Consider the following 16,346-nt stretch of genomic DNA (forward strand, 5'->3'; position numbering starts at 1 on the left):
TATCAATCAACAAACAGTTGGCGATAAGCAGCTGTCCGCATATCCTTTTTGTCGAGCAAACACTGCCGTAAAGGATTGTCTGCTTAAGCAGGATACGTGCCATGTGAGACATTTTTATATAAACTGCTGTCTGTTGTCTGCCTGGCAGCTAATTAAATATTTGCGCCTGACAAAAAGGTGCAAAAACATTTCCCAATGTCAAGCAGTTGTCTCATTTTTCCAGGGGCGGGTTGAAAGGAAATGCTGCAAAAGCGAAAGTGTAGGCGGGGACAGCTGCAATTTCCTTTTGCACAAAGCAAATCATTTGATATGTTTTTCCGCCAGCAAAACAATTATAATTGTGAGCAATATATAAATTTAATTTTATAAATTTTTATAAATAGTTAAGTTGTCTGCAAATTTCATAACCAATAAGCTGTAACTTTTGTCATAAAAATGTCTGTTTAAACGCTTGGAAATTTCCAAAAAAAATTTAAATTTTTGTAATCAAAATATATGCCAACAAATTGTTTAAATAAGTTGTTAAATTGTTTCGAAATTTTCTTTGCATCAGTTTTAACTTTTGTTATAAAAATACTTTTCTTTAAGTAAATGATTAAATTTGCTTGAATATTTCTTTTGCTTATGTCTTTGCTTGTATTTTATTTTATAAAAATGCTTAACAGCTAACAATGCGCTTAGAACTAAATGCAAAATATTTTAAATAAATTAAGCTTTAATGTAAAATATGTTACAAACTAAAATGCTTAAATTTGGTCAAATGCTGTCTGTATGATGTGCAAATATACAAAAGATGCTGCAACTACAACTAGTTATAAATTATTGAATAAATAGTAGAGTGTATAGCACCAAAACCGTTAATACTTAAACGTTAACTATGCTAACTAGAGAGAGCTTTGTAGACTTTATTGTCTGCGTTTTGGTTGTAGGTCCTTGCCAGCGGAATGTGTGTGAGCTTTGGTTTCATCTTCTTGCTGCAGTTGGAGTTGGAGAGCTTCTGCGATTAGACTATGGTGATGGTGCAGTTGGAGCTGGTGTGCTTGTTGAGCAGCGACATGCGCGAGAAGCTCTTGTGGCAGACCTGGCAGGCGTACTTCTTGATATCGACGTGGGTCTGCTGATGCGCGCGCAGATTAGAGCGGTCGGCAAAGGAGCGCGGGCAGTCGGGGCACTGGAAGGGCTTCTCGCCGGTGTGCGTGCGTATGTGACCCTGCAGCAGCCAGGGACGGCTGAAGGCCTTGCCGCAGATGGGGCACTTGCAGGGCAGCGTGTGGGTGCGGATGTGCATCTTCAAGGCGCCAATGGTGGTGTAGAGCTTGCCGCATTCCTCGCAGGAGTGCTGCTTCTTCTCCTGGTTGCACTCGGCGGCGGGGCAGTGGAACTGGCGATGCTTGGACAGACCCATGGAGGTGGAGTACATCTTCTGGCAGTTGTCGCACTTGTAGCGATAATTCTTGGAGGCGTTGCTGCTGCTGCTGCTGCTGTTGAGGCTGTGGCCGGCGGCAGTGCTGCTGTTCAAGCTGGAGGCGGCGCTGGCAGCAGCGTAGGAGGCGTGGCTGCTCTGGCTGCTGCTGCGCGACTCGTCGAAGAGATGGAACAGCGCTGGCAGCGGTATGTCGTTGCGCACGGACAGATCCTCGGGCTCGGAGCTTGCATCCGACCCGGGACTGCTGGGCGGCGTCATCTGCTGATAGCTGTAGACCGAATGCGGCGAGGCCATGGAGCTGGCAGGCGATGGGAATGCAGCTGCATTCAGTTGTGGCTGATAGCTGTTCCATAGCGCAGTCATGGGATTGCAGCCGGCGGCGAGCACAAAGGCAGATTGATATGGATTGGTGGTGTAGCCAGCGGTGGCTGCTGTCAGTCCGCGCATATGTATATCGATGTGCTCGCCCTGGGGCTCGGCAGGTGGCGAGAGCAGCGCCGAGCTGAGCGGTGAGTGGCGTGGCGGCGTCACTGGCGTCTTGGACAGATTGAGCACGTATTCGCGCTTGGCGGGCAGCGTGTAATCCTCAAAGTCCAGTGCGCTCGCCTTGCGCTTGAGCGACAGATCCTGTGGCTGCTCCTCAAACTGTGAGTGCTTGGTCAGAGCCAAGGCCTCCGTTTGCGGCAGCTCCTCTACGAATACAATGGGGCGCTTCTTAAGCGGGCAGCTCTTGTAGTTGGCGCTCATGTTTATGCTTTGTTTGAGTTTATTTAAAGAAGATCGTTGTTTGGATTGTTGTCGCGTAGTTCCGAGCGAGATCGTTGTTAAAATTATTTTTTTTTAAGTCGAGAGATCGTTGCGTGTGTTGCTTACTCAACGAGCGCTGAGGTTGCTGTGACAGGTCGAGGGCAGCGTGCGGCTCTTTTATAGTGCTGCCGGTCCGTTCAATTTGGTGGTGGGTTCTTCTTCAGTTCACACACACACACACATACGAACACACTGACGCAGGCAGCAGCAGCGCACGTGTGACGCGCTAGGTGAGCAGCAGCAGCAACTAATAAAACATCAACGACAGCAACAACAACAAGAAAGTTTTACATCTACCTTATTGCGTGTTTCCCATTTGTTTCTCTCGCTCCCTCTCTCTCTCTGGCGCACTTGCGCTCTCTCTGTTATGCTACCTGACTGCGCTCTCTCCCTCTCTCTGCTTGGCATCCCCCGTTTCGAATGAGCATCCAACGCAGGCGCACCCCTCAGTTGTCACGGGCGCAAGTTTCCCGATCTCTCAGGCGACGCCTCTCATAACTTATGACAGCTCAGCTCGCTGAACAGCAGTTCACTAGCTTCTCCAGTTTCTTCCCCCCTCACCGCTTGGCACTCTGATCAGCTCAGCTCAGCATTATAACTCGCCAGGGGTGGTGTCTCCATTTCTCTCCACTTGGCACAGCTTCGTCAATCTCATGCAGGTATTCCACTCTATGTCAGCGGGCCTTTATGGAATTTGAGTTATCGCTTTCAGTTTTCGAAAAACAATTTGCTGAGTTCCATACACTGTGCCAAAAACTACAATTAAATAAACACGTATAAATATTATTATGATACAAAATTAAAATACATCATTACAATTTGCATAAATTAATTAAGAAACAGTGTCAGGCTATGCCAAAGTATTTTATTAATTTAGTCATAGTATAGCATAGTCCAAAACTGAAAATATATTTAAGCATATGAGACTAGAATACGAGAAAAGACTTGATATATATTTTTACTGTATGTTTGTTAAAATTGTTAGTAGTAAGAAATATTAATAGATGTTCAAGAATTTTATTATTCAGCCATGTGAATTTAATATTTGCATATGTGCTGCCTACTTATTAGGCCTAAAATGTATGCATATTAAATTATTCGTTATATGTTTCAAATTTCTCTCTGTGTATTTTCTATTTTTAAGCACTGGCATTTTTCACTAAAGTCAACTAGGGGGTAGTTTAGCTAACATACACACATCTGCCAGGTTGTGCCTCAGTGCCCCTTCCATAGGTGGGGAGGTAAATTGAACCTGAAGCACCAGGCACCACAATTGACATTGCAACTAAATGTGTAGACTAAAAATAGTATACGTTAGGCTATTAGCTGTTGAGTTCCTTGGAATAATTTTTCAACATTTCAATTAAAAATGCTTACGCCGAAGTGCAATCATTTGTTAGGCTACATGAGCTCACAATTTGTTTGACTTGCAGGACCTATTTGCGCTCCCAGCGCAGGCTCAACTCAAACTCAAACAGCATGGAGGCGCTAGATTTGCTTACAGGCCAAGTCCCACGGACGTCAAGGCAGATCAGGGCCATGCCGGGCTGGGCAGGGCAGCCCGCATCAAAAAGAAAGCAGCAAGAAAAAAACCAAATCAGCGAGAGCGCATGTGCCCCGTGGTCGACGTAATTTTTCCCAGGGCAATGTGCGTAGGAAATCCAATGAAAAAACCTAAGTAAACTGCAGCAAACCCAAAAGTTTTGATAAACCCAAAATGATGACAAAAAAGTACAAAATTCCATGCGCAAAATTCCAATTTCAAATTACGAACGTTTGCCCGCGAGTCGAGGCAGCGACTCTGCGCCTGCGCGCATGGGTGTGATGGGAAAATGTTGCAAGCACGTTCGGCTAGCCCAACCGATTTCCATGCCGTACTTTCACTATGTGGATTTCCACACACGCACACGCATAAACATTGTCCGGATGTGGATCAGCATTTGGATTTAAAGTAATTTCCCAGCTTATCCAATTACGCAGTCAGCGAAACTCAAAGCAAAACAACAAGCAAAACGATTGGAAATTTCAGCGAGACGCGAACGCCTTGACCCAACTCTACCCACTCTACCTGGACTGGACGGGGCGAACCCAACAATTTTCGGTTATTACGTGTGTTATTCCGCGCTATTAACGTCCAACACACAGGCAGCAAGCAAAATAATCTGCACTATACTAATAACAGCGCGGAATTGCCAGCAGGACAATGACAGAAATTACCCAAGACTTCATTCATCTTGAGCCCTTCCACACACTTGTTCGCTCAAGAGTTACCTGCCTGGATTTGCGTTATGGGTTTGGCCCGCTCATTAGCATCAGCAGCCAGGTAAAGCGAGTGTTATTTCCACTTTAGCTTTTCATTCATACTCCTTTTGCCTTGCCAGCGGAAAAACCCTTTTCGAGCATTGCCGTTAGAATTTGCGCAGGTGCCTCAGATTGGATTTTACCAGCAGTGTCTGAAATTTTGCCAGCGTTCCAAATTTGCACCTTGTGCAGACTGCTCGCTATAACAATTGTTATGGCTGACAAAAGGAGCGGAGAGAGCAAAAGCAGAGCAGCTTGGAGAGCCAGGGCTGCAATGTCAGTAGGTTCATCAATATAGAATGCACTTTATATTTATTTGCAATGAGTTTAGAGAGTACAACAAACGAAGATTCATTTCCAGCCCTGGCTACAGCTTTATACGCTCTTCTTTTCTCGCTCTCTTTACTGTAAAAAATCGCTGCAGCTTGGCCCGGTGCACTGAGCACACCTTTTGCCAAAATAATAATAGAGCCCAGACCCAGAGCAATGCCAGCAAAGAAAACAAACTATAGGCCCTAAGATATACGATGTGTGATGTCGTTGACAATGAATGGTTGATTGCTACCCCCAGTTCTGGCTGCTTGCTTTACTTTTTCTTCTGTGCTGTTTTGTTTTTTCGCACAGACAAAAGAATTTCCAATACATAAATCGAAAGAAAAATCACTGCCACGGGCCTAAGGTTGCACAATCGCAAACACAAACAGAATCATCAATAGGCTGGCTGGGCAGCAGACAAAGCCGATCGAGCGTTGGAGAGGGAGGGGACTACGCACATTGGAGTAAATGTTTTGAAAAGCCAACGAAAGGAATTGCTTCCAAGAAATTCAACGGCTGTCGGCGGCGGTATCAATGTCCTTAGCCAGAAGAAATCAAAAAGTTGCTTCACCTGGCCACATCGACTGTCTGTCTGTCTGTCTATGATTATGTGCGGGTGCCGCTTAATCTGTTGCCTGAGCTACCTGTCCTCATTGTTCTCGCCAAATTGTGAATGACCCCCCAAAAAGGAGAGCTTCGCCAGGATACGGCACTTGCCAGCTGCCTTTGACTTCGCTGGCTGACTACAAAGGACTCTTTACAGCATTCGCTGCGGAGCGCAGGTTTTGTCGTGCCTATTCATGCTTCGTTATCCTGTCAATGCGTTCACATTATGCGGCAGCATTGTTGTCAACGCGCTCGCCTGTTGTCCTGCGCCTGCGCGCGCAGTTAGCAAATCTGATTTCAATGTCCTGTTGACTACGCTAAGCGGGCTGTTTAGCCTATTAAATGTGTCTCCTAAATGTAGTGTGTCAATATTTAATAGATTGCTAATGTTTTTTGGCATCTAAGCTGTGTGAATAGGAAGTAAAAAATAGATTGATTTATAGATAGATATTTGTATAGGAAGTAAACGTTGAATATAAAATAAAGTTGGAAATATGATTTGAGGGTTCTTATATTTTATTTCAACTACGCTTGTACTTCAAATACATATATTAAAGGCGATAAGTAAAAACTGTACTTGTAGTAGATTAATAAATAATGAATAAATAAATTAAACTAAATAATTGAGTTAATATAGAAAGCCTCAGCTTGTCTAACAGACTTTTAAATAAATCAAAGTCTTATTTATAGAAACTAACAAAATATCAAGCAGACTGCCTTTAACTACTTAAGGTCGTGTCCTACGCCCATATTAACAGCATTTTTAACACCTTTTCCAAGCAGTCAAACAGAGTTTGCTGCCTGCAAAAAAATCAGTAAGACAAATAGAAAAAAAAACTCATTACACCGGTTGCTGGGTTCGTGCTGAACAATGCGTCAAGCGGAAAAGCAAGAAAAATTATGGAACGCACATTGCATCTGCAGCACAAATCAGAGAATATTGTCAACCTAGGGGCTGCCTGCCTGTGCCTAGACCTGGCCCTGTGCCTGGGCCTGGCCTAATGCTCTTGAGGGTGTTGGTCTGGCGCGTTGGTGGCTGCCGCATTGACAGCTGCGCCTTTGGCGCGTCGTCTTGTGCTGGCCAAGGGTTTTATATTTTATATTTTTTTTTGCCAAGACGTGTGCATCTGTTTGCACAGCCAGCGAGCGCGAGCGAGAGGGAAACTCGGACGTTGACTTGCATCTGCGGGCGCACAATGCGCACCGAGAATAATTCAAGCAAAATGCGAACAAAACAACATGATCGTCATCAAAGAAGTAATCACAGTCCTTGCAGCCTGCCGCTGCCTCTGGCTCTGGCATTGGCATTGGCATTGGCATTGTGCCCTGTTGGGGAGGGGAAAGTGCAGACAATAGTGCACCACTCGCCAGCGCCTGCGCTTCCTTCGTTTTTGGCGGCATGCCAGCCAGGCTATACCTGAATGCGAGTGCGAGTCCTTTTGTGGCCCAGACTCAGTTGGCTGGCTGCCTTTTGATTTTGCATTTCATATTTTGGCATAGGGTAATGCAACCGCAATTGTTGGTCCTGCATTGTTTATAGAGAAGTTTTGGCATGTGCACTGCCAGCCAAAGGAATTTCAATGGTAGGTAAATTGAGTTTTTGTTCCTGTTCCTGTTTCGAAGGACCAACGCATTGCTTATGCAGATGCATGCCATTAGATCTGGACCAAAGGAATTGCATAACAGCTGCCTTATAACTGTAACAGTTTTGATGAACAGGATTCGACAAGGTTCAAAGTGCAACGAGCTATGGAAATTGAGCAGAATAAAATGCAAATAATAACAAATCTTATGATGTATAATAAAAATTATACAGCAATTAGCAACTTCTAGTTTTGTACGTTTATCTTTCGTTTGTGTAATTTTATAAAGCTCAGACAGAATAATTATTTATTATGTAATACAAAATATAAATCAAATATAATGATTATCAAAGATTTATTTTTGTATATTTTTTAACCAACATTTAAACATATTTTTATCAAAGCATCAATAAGCTACAGTGTAAGTGTAAGAAAAAAAAACTAATTTTAATTATAGAGAAATGGAATTCCAAAAAGTTCTGGCCGCTTAGCATATTAATCTTATATCTGAGCTAAGCGCCATTAAATATTTCTAATGATGTCTGAAACATTTTCCCACTTACTTTTTCGTGTGAAAATATTTTGACAAGCATTACTCTGGAGCCTTCCGTAGAAATCGCCAATCCTTTTGTGTATATTGTTAACATAATGTGCCCACATTAACAACTTCAAAGACCAAAACTATATGCAAAGAGAGAGAGAGTTTCACTGGAAACACAATGTGCCCAGTTGTGACAAAATCACGCGTATTTACAATAACAAATTAGACGCAAGCTTATCGAGCACTGACAAATGATCGCTTAGGACTGACTGACCAGAGAGCCCAATCAATAAATAAATGCGCTAAAGCGAGAACAATCAATCGAGCACACGTTCTAACGATTTACATGTCAAGTTGACAGCCGCTCAGGGGTCTGCAACTCTTGCCGAGACAATGGACTTCAAGACTTGCGCTGGCCGCTGTGTGTGTCCAGGTGGTGTCTGCGGCTTGTTGGCAGTGGGGACTCTACTCCATAAACGCGTTTCACTTTCATTTGTCAAATGGCGTTTGACACCTTGTTGTAGCTGCATAGAGACATGCAACTTGCTGATATCCATCTAAAGGGGCACAACAGTCAGTCACTGCGCAAACACAGTTGTGCCACAGTAAGTCTCTGGGCTTACCTCCTTCCTACCTATCGCATACATTGATTATATGCTCGCGTGATAATTATGCATGCGACAGCGGCAATCGTAGCGCATCGCTACTGGGACTGGGACTGGAGCGTTGACAATCGGTCGCATTGTTTCCGTTTCCCACCATCAGCTCGGCAGCAGCGCATTGCTTTGCATGAATTGCGTCTTTGGAAAATATATACATACAAGCATATATAGTATGTCTGATAATCAAGCCAAGCCGGGCAAGCTCATAAAGAATCAAACCTTAGCCCAGAGCACACAGCTGCACAGTTTGGGGCTGTAAATGTTTATGCTTTTTTATTTAACCTTTTGTATAATGCAAAGCGCTTTAGACTTACACAGCAAGAAAAATGCATTAAAATTAGCAACTGAAGTGAACGACGCTCTCCAGTTGAGAGTGGTTGATTCTAGAAGCGATTTTTATATGCTAAAAGTCTCTAGTAGGTTCTGCAATTTTCAACCCCATTGCATCATTAATTTCCATCAACTGACTTACATTTGTTTTATATTTTATGTTCATTCGTTTAATTAAAAACTTATAATTAGCAGGCAAGTTTTGGATTTGAATCCGCTTGCACCAAATATGCCAAGCTGAAAAGTATATATATAGATAGAACCAAAAAGAACAAAAACTTTTCCTTCCTTATTATAAACAGAAAATTATTAGTTCATCTTTTACGTTTAATTTGTTTAAGTTGTATGCTAAGCATCTGTTTTAATTTATTTACATTTATAGCTCAATTAAAAGCAAATTCAAATCAAATTCATAAATTAATAATAAATAGTTATAAATTTATTTACAGTGTATATGGGAGCCCCAGTTACTGGCTACTCCAATCACTTCACGTGTGCGTCTTGTTTACCCACCGACTGATATGCTAATCGTTGCCAAGTGTGCTGATTACAAACTTATTAATGTCTAGTGCGCATTCAGTTCATAGTCTGCCGCTCCTTGAGGCAGCAATCAAAGCACACAAAAGTTAGTTGTATTATTATTATTGTGTCATGTTCAATGTTGCCAGCACATTAAGTCAAAACAAAAATCTGTCAAAAACACAAAATACACAGCACCGGCCAAGCATTAAGTATAAATTTTCAATTCATTTTCAACAGTTGTTTAGCGCAGTGAAGGAGGAGCATGGAGGAATATTCGCGAGAGCCGTGTCCCTATCGCATTGTGGACGACTCAGGTGGCGCCTTTGCCATGGGCTGCTTTGGTGGCGGCATCTTTCAGGCCATCAAAGGATTCCGCAATGCACCCGAAGGCTTTGCGCGTCGCCTCATCGGCTCAGTGGTGGCGGTCAAGACACGCTCGCCGGTCATAGCGGGCAACTTTGCAGCTTGGGGCGGCATGTTCAGCACAATCGACTGCACCCTGGTGCACTTTCGCAAGAAGGAAGATCCCTGGAACTCCATCATAAGCGGCGCTGCCACCGGCGGCATTCTGGCAGCGCGCAATGGCCTGGCCTCCATGGCTGGCAGCGCCATTATCGGTGGCATTTTGCTCTCACTGATTGAGGGCGTGGGCATTTTACTCACTCGCATCTCGGCGGATCAGTTTCGCAATCCGGGTCCACCAATCGATGCGCCAGATGCCAATCTAGCCATGTTAGATGCAGACTCCAGCAATTGCCATTCGGCTTTGGCTCACGCACACCGAATGTCAATTCCTAATTAGAAGACGCTAAGCTGTGAGCATTGATTTGGTTTTAGAGCAAAACGGTTGAGCTGAAATGTGGTTTTGTGTGTTTTAATGCATTTTATGTGGTCGAACCTTTAATTCAACGAAAAACAAATTGTAAGTCTGCGTCAAGCTAGGCCCAAACCAATAAATTAGGCAATACAAATTGATTTTAAACTAAAAAGTCATTTAAAACTAACTTGCTTTATTCATTTATTGTTAATGCAATTCAATCACACTCAACATTAAAACTTCAAACTTTGAGATGAATTTCCACCATTGATAAACTGCAACTCAGCGAAATGGAGTCTGATTTCAGAGTTTCATGCCTCGTTAGACTCGTGACATGCAATGCTAGTTATTTTTGTTTAAATTTACATATGATTTGGATTTTCGATATTTTAGCAAAAATTCAATGTTACCCCTTGAAAATTTGGTGTAAAGTGCTTAATGTAATGATGTAACTTTGTTTTTAGTAACAACACGAGCAAAACGCAGTAAAACATTCAAGAATCGGTTGATTTTAAAGAAAGTTATGGCAAAAAAAAAAACAAGTGCAGACTTGCTTTTGTTGATTTAAAGCTTTGAAAAGCTATAGCATAGCGAAAAGAATTCTGATCCAAAAGTTTTATATATATTTAGAGACAGAAGAGTCTTATTATTATTTTGTGTTTTATTTGATCAATAAAAACATTCGTTTGGCAAAAAATGGTATGAAAGCCAATGCTGCAGACTTGATTTTTATAATGGATATTTATATATACATCATTGCTGTGCCTATAAACAGACAACAGCTAATTATGCAGAGACAATTAAGACGCGCCCAGGACCACAGCCACGCACTTGACACGCGTCAAACGTCAGGCCAAGTGTATTGGCAAATGTTTACCTGTTGTGCCGCCTTCTTACCTGTTCGAGAGTCTGCGCCACGGCGCATAGAGTCAAGTGGTCGATGCCTGGGTCGAGCTCTTGGTGGGTGTGTGCTCTTTTACAACCTGTGCACTCGAGATGACCACAGTTGAGCATCTTAGCTCGGCACGCATAATGATAAATACACCCAATCGGCAGTGCCAGAGCTACTGAGCTACACGTGTTGGCTGCAATTTCCAACTATAGTCCTTCAGGTAGTCTTCTGCAGCTTTGGCTGTTTTCCCAGCAGGCTGCTTGCGCTGTTGGATTTTCCTCACACATGGACGGCGCTGCTGCTGGGAAAAAATGTTGAGAAAAAATTGCCGTCACCCAGTTATAAAAACTGCGATAATGTTTGGCAGGAATTACCGTGTGGAAATTTGTTGAATAGCCAAAGAGCAGACAGCTTGGTGCCACGCCTGTGGGAAAGCTGCTGTAGCACGGACCAAACCCAGCATAGTTGCAACATATGCAACGCTGACTCTCTTCCCACACCTTTGTGTCTCAGTGTGTGTGTTTTAGCGCCGGCTCGTAATGTGTGAATTTGCTTGCCTTGAGAAATTCCTTCTTGGTCCTGCCCACGGCCTGGCCCCGGCGCTACGGGAAAAGCACAAACAAATTTACCGAAAAAAACAGAAAATTCACATTATCATGTGGCACAATAACACGCACCTACGCTCTTGGTACGTGCTCGGTCCATGGCCCAACTTGGACACACATGTGTGTCGTCCTCGTCCTCGTCCTGCCTTGCTGCTGCCCATGCCGTCTGCTGTTTGTTTTCCCAGCGCGAGCTGCGCACAGACGGTGCCAAAAAGGTAGAGGCGCTAGAATTTGTTAAACGAGGCGCTGCTGGAGTTCACACATTTGGCGGAAAGTCTCACCCATCCCATGGGAAAATAGGAAAAACAGTGCTACAAGTCAGAGGTATAGCATATGAATGCAATACTATGCATAAATATTAAATGTGTAAAATTGTTAATCAACTGCGCTGCTTGTTATATAAATTTATATATTGCTACTTATTGTGAAAACACATTACCATTCAAACAATTTAATTTATATAAAAATGAAGTAGGCTTAATATTTATTTATTTTTTAAACTTTCACAGAGAGCTCTGTGTAAAATGTAATTTTTACTTTAAAAATAAAGTGAAATAAAATAAAGAAAATGTATAAAATTGTTATCAGTAGAAAAGCACAACAAGCTGGGAGAACAGTGCGTATGACATTGCCACAGGACTCGCAGTGAAATGTGTATCAAACGCAATGTGGAGCAACTAACTGAGTGAGAGAGCAAGTGGGTGGGGGATGAAGCATTTCTCTGGCGAGAGCACGAGTGGGTGGGGGGTGCAGTAACCAACTGTTGAGAGCGAGTGGGTGGGGGTGGACCAACGAGAGAGAGATTGAGATGATTTTAATGTGGCGGTGGTTGTTCTGATTCACTTTCTGTTGTCCGCTGTGATCCTGTTCCCTACGCAGTATTTGTAGCAAATTTTGTGTGCTGCATGTGGCATTATTGGAGGCGTGTTTGCAGCATCAATAATGTGGCGGGTAGTATTGATGCTGCATGCGGCAACTTCATATAAATGTCAATTGTTTAATGGTTAGCAAGCGTATTAAATATTGGTTTAAGTTTGATGTAAAATATGTGATATGCTTTTTTTTAAATACATATTGAATATATAAAAATTGTCTTATATTTTCTTATGTTTTTATTAACTAAAGCTTAAAGACTTGACATTCAGTTGGACCAAATTGTTTAGAGTTCCAAGCGAAATTTCTACCTCGTGCTAAATGTCTGTTGGATATTCCTGGGTGTCACACCTACGCGAACGCCTGGACATGACTAGCAGCCATATGCTGGGCATATGCATACAAAACACACCTCAAGGCAAACGAAAACAAAGCAAAGTAGAGATAAAACACAAAAGGGCTAAAACAGTCAAAGCAACTGCTCTGAGCTGAGCTGTGTGTGAAAATTGAAAATGATTTCTGCATGCTGCGCCCGCATGGCGCTAAAAACAAAACCCATGTATGCATATATATTGTATATATATATATATATATTGTACTCCAAAGCAAAGTCTGACTAGCAGTTCTCAAGCCTGTGGCACATGTCAATGTCAAACATTGAACCGCAGCAAGCGAAGAAGCTGCGCATTAAAGGAATTTCGCCGACTTTGTGGCACCTTTCGATGCGATGCGCTGAGAGCTGCGCATGATTTAATGATTTTTATTTGTTGTGGGGGCAATTTGTATTGCAATTGGAATTAGAATTTGCATTAGAATTGAAATGTGTGTTGTGTTTTTGCATTTCTACGCATTACGTATGCTGAAAGAGGCAACGGCGCCAAATAGCTCATGCATATATGACACACATTTGGGAGTAGCCACGCCCCCTGCGAATGCATTACGCCTCGCAGCGTATTTGTTTTTGATTTGGGGGTAGCTCTAGCATATTTGATGGCTGCTGTGTGCTTAGCGCATAAATTAACAGACTCCTTTGCAAATTGCTTGGGGTCAGCGAAGTTCAAGGCCTGCAAGCTGATGCCTCAGCTGATGCCTGTACCCAGCTCCAACTCACACTCATGCTGCTCGACTTGTCCCTGAAATAGCACCTGGAGCAATGCACCCCAAAAATACACAAAAAGTTTCATTTGCTGTGTTGTTGTGTTGATTGCAATAGTTTTGCGGCGCAATGACTTCAACCGAGACACACTTTAAGCTTCGATCCGAGCCATTTGCATATAGCGCATATATCAGCTTATAGCTAAGCGCGTTAATCGTTGCTCAATAGCGCGTTAGTGAGCAAGCGATTTGCGTATTTCCAGACTCTGAAATCATCTTTCAATTTACTGCTGCTGCTGCTGCTGCTGCTGCTGCTGGTCACAATTACGCGCTCGACCTTAGCCCACTATTTTACACGTACAGTGGGTGCGATTGCTGTTACTTCCATTGAACTCATCCATATCAAATTTATTTTGGCAGGCTCTGCAAGCAAATGTAAATGCTTTCGATTCCGCTCGAGTGGGTACGTGCACTGGTTCAGGTGCGCTTAAATGCATAATCAATATTTGGACTTCTTGGAATTGCCACAAATTTAATGCCAGACTGTCTGGGGAGTTTCCCGCGTGCGTTAAAAATGCTGCAGTGACTCGCAGAGCTTACAAAATAAAATTAGCAATCAAAATAAAAAAGGGTAACTTGCGCAGGCTTTAGAGCTAAATGCTTAGCATAGAAACAGAAGGTTGCAAAAGTTGTTCCATTCTTTGATGGTCTAATAAAATACATAGCATAAATTATTGATGCTTTGTTAAAATTATACAAATTTTTCATTTAAGTGCTAAGCCAAAAATATTATTTTATTGGTAGACAATATTTTATTTATTTTATAGCAGTGCTTTGTATTGACTTACAACAATAGTTGTATAAACAATATAAAATTGTTATCAGTTGCTAGTGAAAACGCAACAAGCTGGGAGAACAGTGCGTATGTCGTTGCCACAGGACTCGCACTGAAATGTGTATAGAACGCAATGTGGAGCAACTAACTGAATGAGAGAGCAATTGGGTGGGGGATGAAGCACTCATCTGGCGAGAGCGCGAGTGGGTGGGGGATGGAGCAACCAACTGTTGAGAGAGCGAGTGGGTGAGATTGAGATGATTGTGATGTGGCGGGGGTTGTTCAGATTCACTTGCTGTTGTCGCCTGTGATCCTGTTCCCTACGCAGTATTTGCAGCAAATTTTGTGTGCTGCATGTGGCATTTTTGGAGGCGTGTTTGCAGCATCAATAATGTTGCGCGTAGTATTGATGGTTCGTGCTGCAAATTTAGTATAAATGCTTAATCTCATTTAAAACTCTACTCAACAAGATTGTGAAAATTATAATGATATTTGTAGCTTACCAATGCAAATAAAATAAATTAAAGCTATCTTTATGTTATAAATTTCTTCTAAATATAAATTATATAAACTTAAACCTTTTTTGACAGTAGATAGTGCCAAATGTTGCTTATGCATAAGCATTAGTTGGTAAAGCTGATACCCTGCGCTTTGACTTTGCCGATTTGCATCTCTGTTGAAAGTTGCAATTTATCAACGTGGCATAAAAATGCATTTCCTCAACACAATTTGTTGATGGCTTTGGCGCACACAATGCGCTTCGCTGGCAACCTGAACCTGATACTCGGAGCTAAGCAAAGGCGGTCAGCGTCAATCCGTTACAAACTCGTGAAACGCAACTGGCTGCAGCTTCTGCTGCTGCCGCTGCTGCTGCTGCTGCTGCGGCAGAAAGTTGGCTAAAAGTTCGTGACATGGCATCAACAGTTTGTCATTAAACATTTCGACAATAATTTGCATTGTGCTCGCATTTATATATATATATAAAAAGTATAACCTTAATGCTGGCAGAGTCACAAGTCCGAGTCGGCTACGAGTTCAGATTGTTATGGCAGGTAATTTACATAAAAGATAAGTGCCAACCAGCCAGCCAGCTCAGCATTCAGCGTCTGGCGAACTACTTACAATTATGATTAGCCGTAACGAGAGACCTGTGTGTGTGTCCATTGTAGTGCAAACTAACTTGCCACGATATGCGCGCCTTTTGTTATTGTAAGATAAACAAATAAGCAAGGAAAGCAACTCACAGAAAAAAAAAAGAAAAAATCTCACTTGGTGCTTTGACTTTTTGAAAACGAACATGTTCACTTCCTAAATGTATTAAAAATAAATAAAAAACAAACAATATATATGTATAGTGCTGCTGCTGCTGCTACTTGTTGCTCTGTCAGCGGATTGTCATGTAAATTGCGTATACGACGTGTGTGCGCATATCGTTGTGCGCTATGCGTGGCATGTGCATGAGACTACACTTAAAGAAATCTATAGTATGTATATGCTAGTTTTGCGCTGCGTGCATTTAGACAATAGACCCAGCGCTTGGCCACTGGCGGCGGCAGCCCTGACCCGCTTAGTTAGCGTTATCGTCATCATTCAATGCTCAATGCCTCGGCTTGGATTGAGTCGGCCTGCTGCGCTAATAAAACAAATTAAAGTCTGCAATTGACGGCAGTTAGGACCTGAAGCTACTTGCCTTGAATGCCAGCCAGCCAGTCAGCCAGGCAACAATTGTCTTTGAGCCAAGAGTCGCTTTGTGGGCTTATCAGCCAAAAATCAACAAATCGACAAGAGCGGCAAGTCGCGCGGGGCGGCGCATTTGGCAATAATATTTTTGTATGCTAAATGCAATTGTTTGACTGCCTGATTGCCGCTTGGCTAAATTTGTTAACTCTCTGCATTCGTTCGTGTTGTCGGTTAAGTTGGCCTGACAGTGAATAATTTGCCATTTGGTTGGCTTTGATTTGCGTTCTGCGTTTTGCGCCTTACAGTTTAATTTGGTTTAATGATGCCAAAGAGCGCAAGTCCCCAGCCGCAGCCCTTGCCAAATAATAAATAATAAATGCCATAAATAATTTGCTTGTAGCCTAAAGAGATGAGCTGATAAATGATAAGACTAAGCATATAAATTGAACAGCATTT

General features: G+C 42.6%; 2 protein-coding genes across 2 annotated transcripts; one reads left to right on the plus strand and one right to left on the minus strand.

Annotated features, from left to right (window-relative positions):
* Nucleotides 1-773: 773 nt before the first annotated feature.
* On the minus strand, nucleotides 774-2,408 carry LOC108600459 (protein snail). Its single transcript, XM_033293986.1, has one exon. It carries the CDS (start codon nucleotides 2,171-2,173, stop codon nucleotides 1,004-1,006), a length of 1,170 nt encoding a protein of 389 aa, XP_033149877.1. The 5' UTR covers nucleotides 2,174-2,408; the 3' UTR covers nucleotides 774-1,003.
* Nucleotides 2,409-9,219: 6,811 nt separating this feature from the next.
* Nucleotides 9,220-10,089, plus strand: LOC108601711 (mitochondrial import inner membrane translocase subunit Tim17-B). The gene has a single exon (XM_017989630.2). The coding sequence runs from the start codon at nucleotides 9,356-9,358 to the stop codon at nucleotides 9,893-9,895; it is 540 nt and encodes a 179-aa protein (XP_017845119.2). The 5' UTR covers nucleotides 9,220-9,355; the 3' UTR covers nucleotides 9,896-10,089.
* Nucleotides 10,090-16,346: the final 6,257 nt, after the last annotated feature.

Source organism: Drosophila busckii, chromosome 2L (genome assembly GCF_011750605.1).
Source record: "Drosophila busckii strain San Diego stock center, stock number 13000-0081.31 chromosome 2L, ASM1175060v1, whole genome shotgun sequence".
Taxonomy (NCBI): Eukaryota; Metazoa; Arthropoda; class Insecta; order Diptera; family Drosophilidae; genus Drosophila; species Drosophila busckii.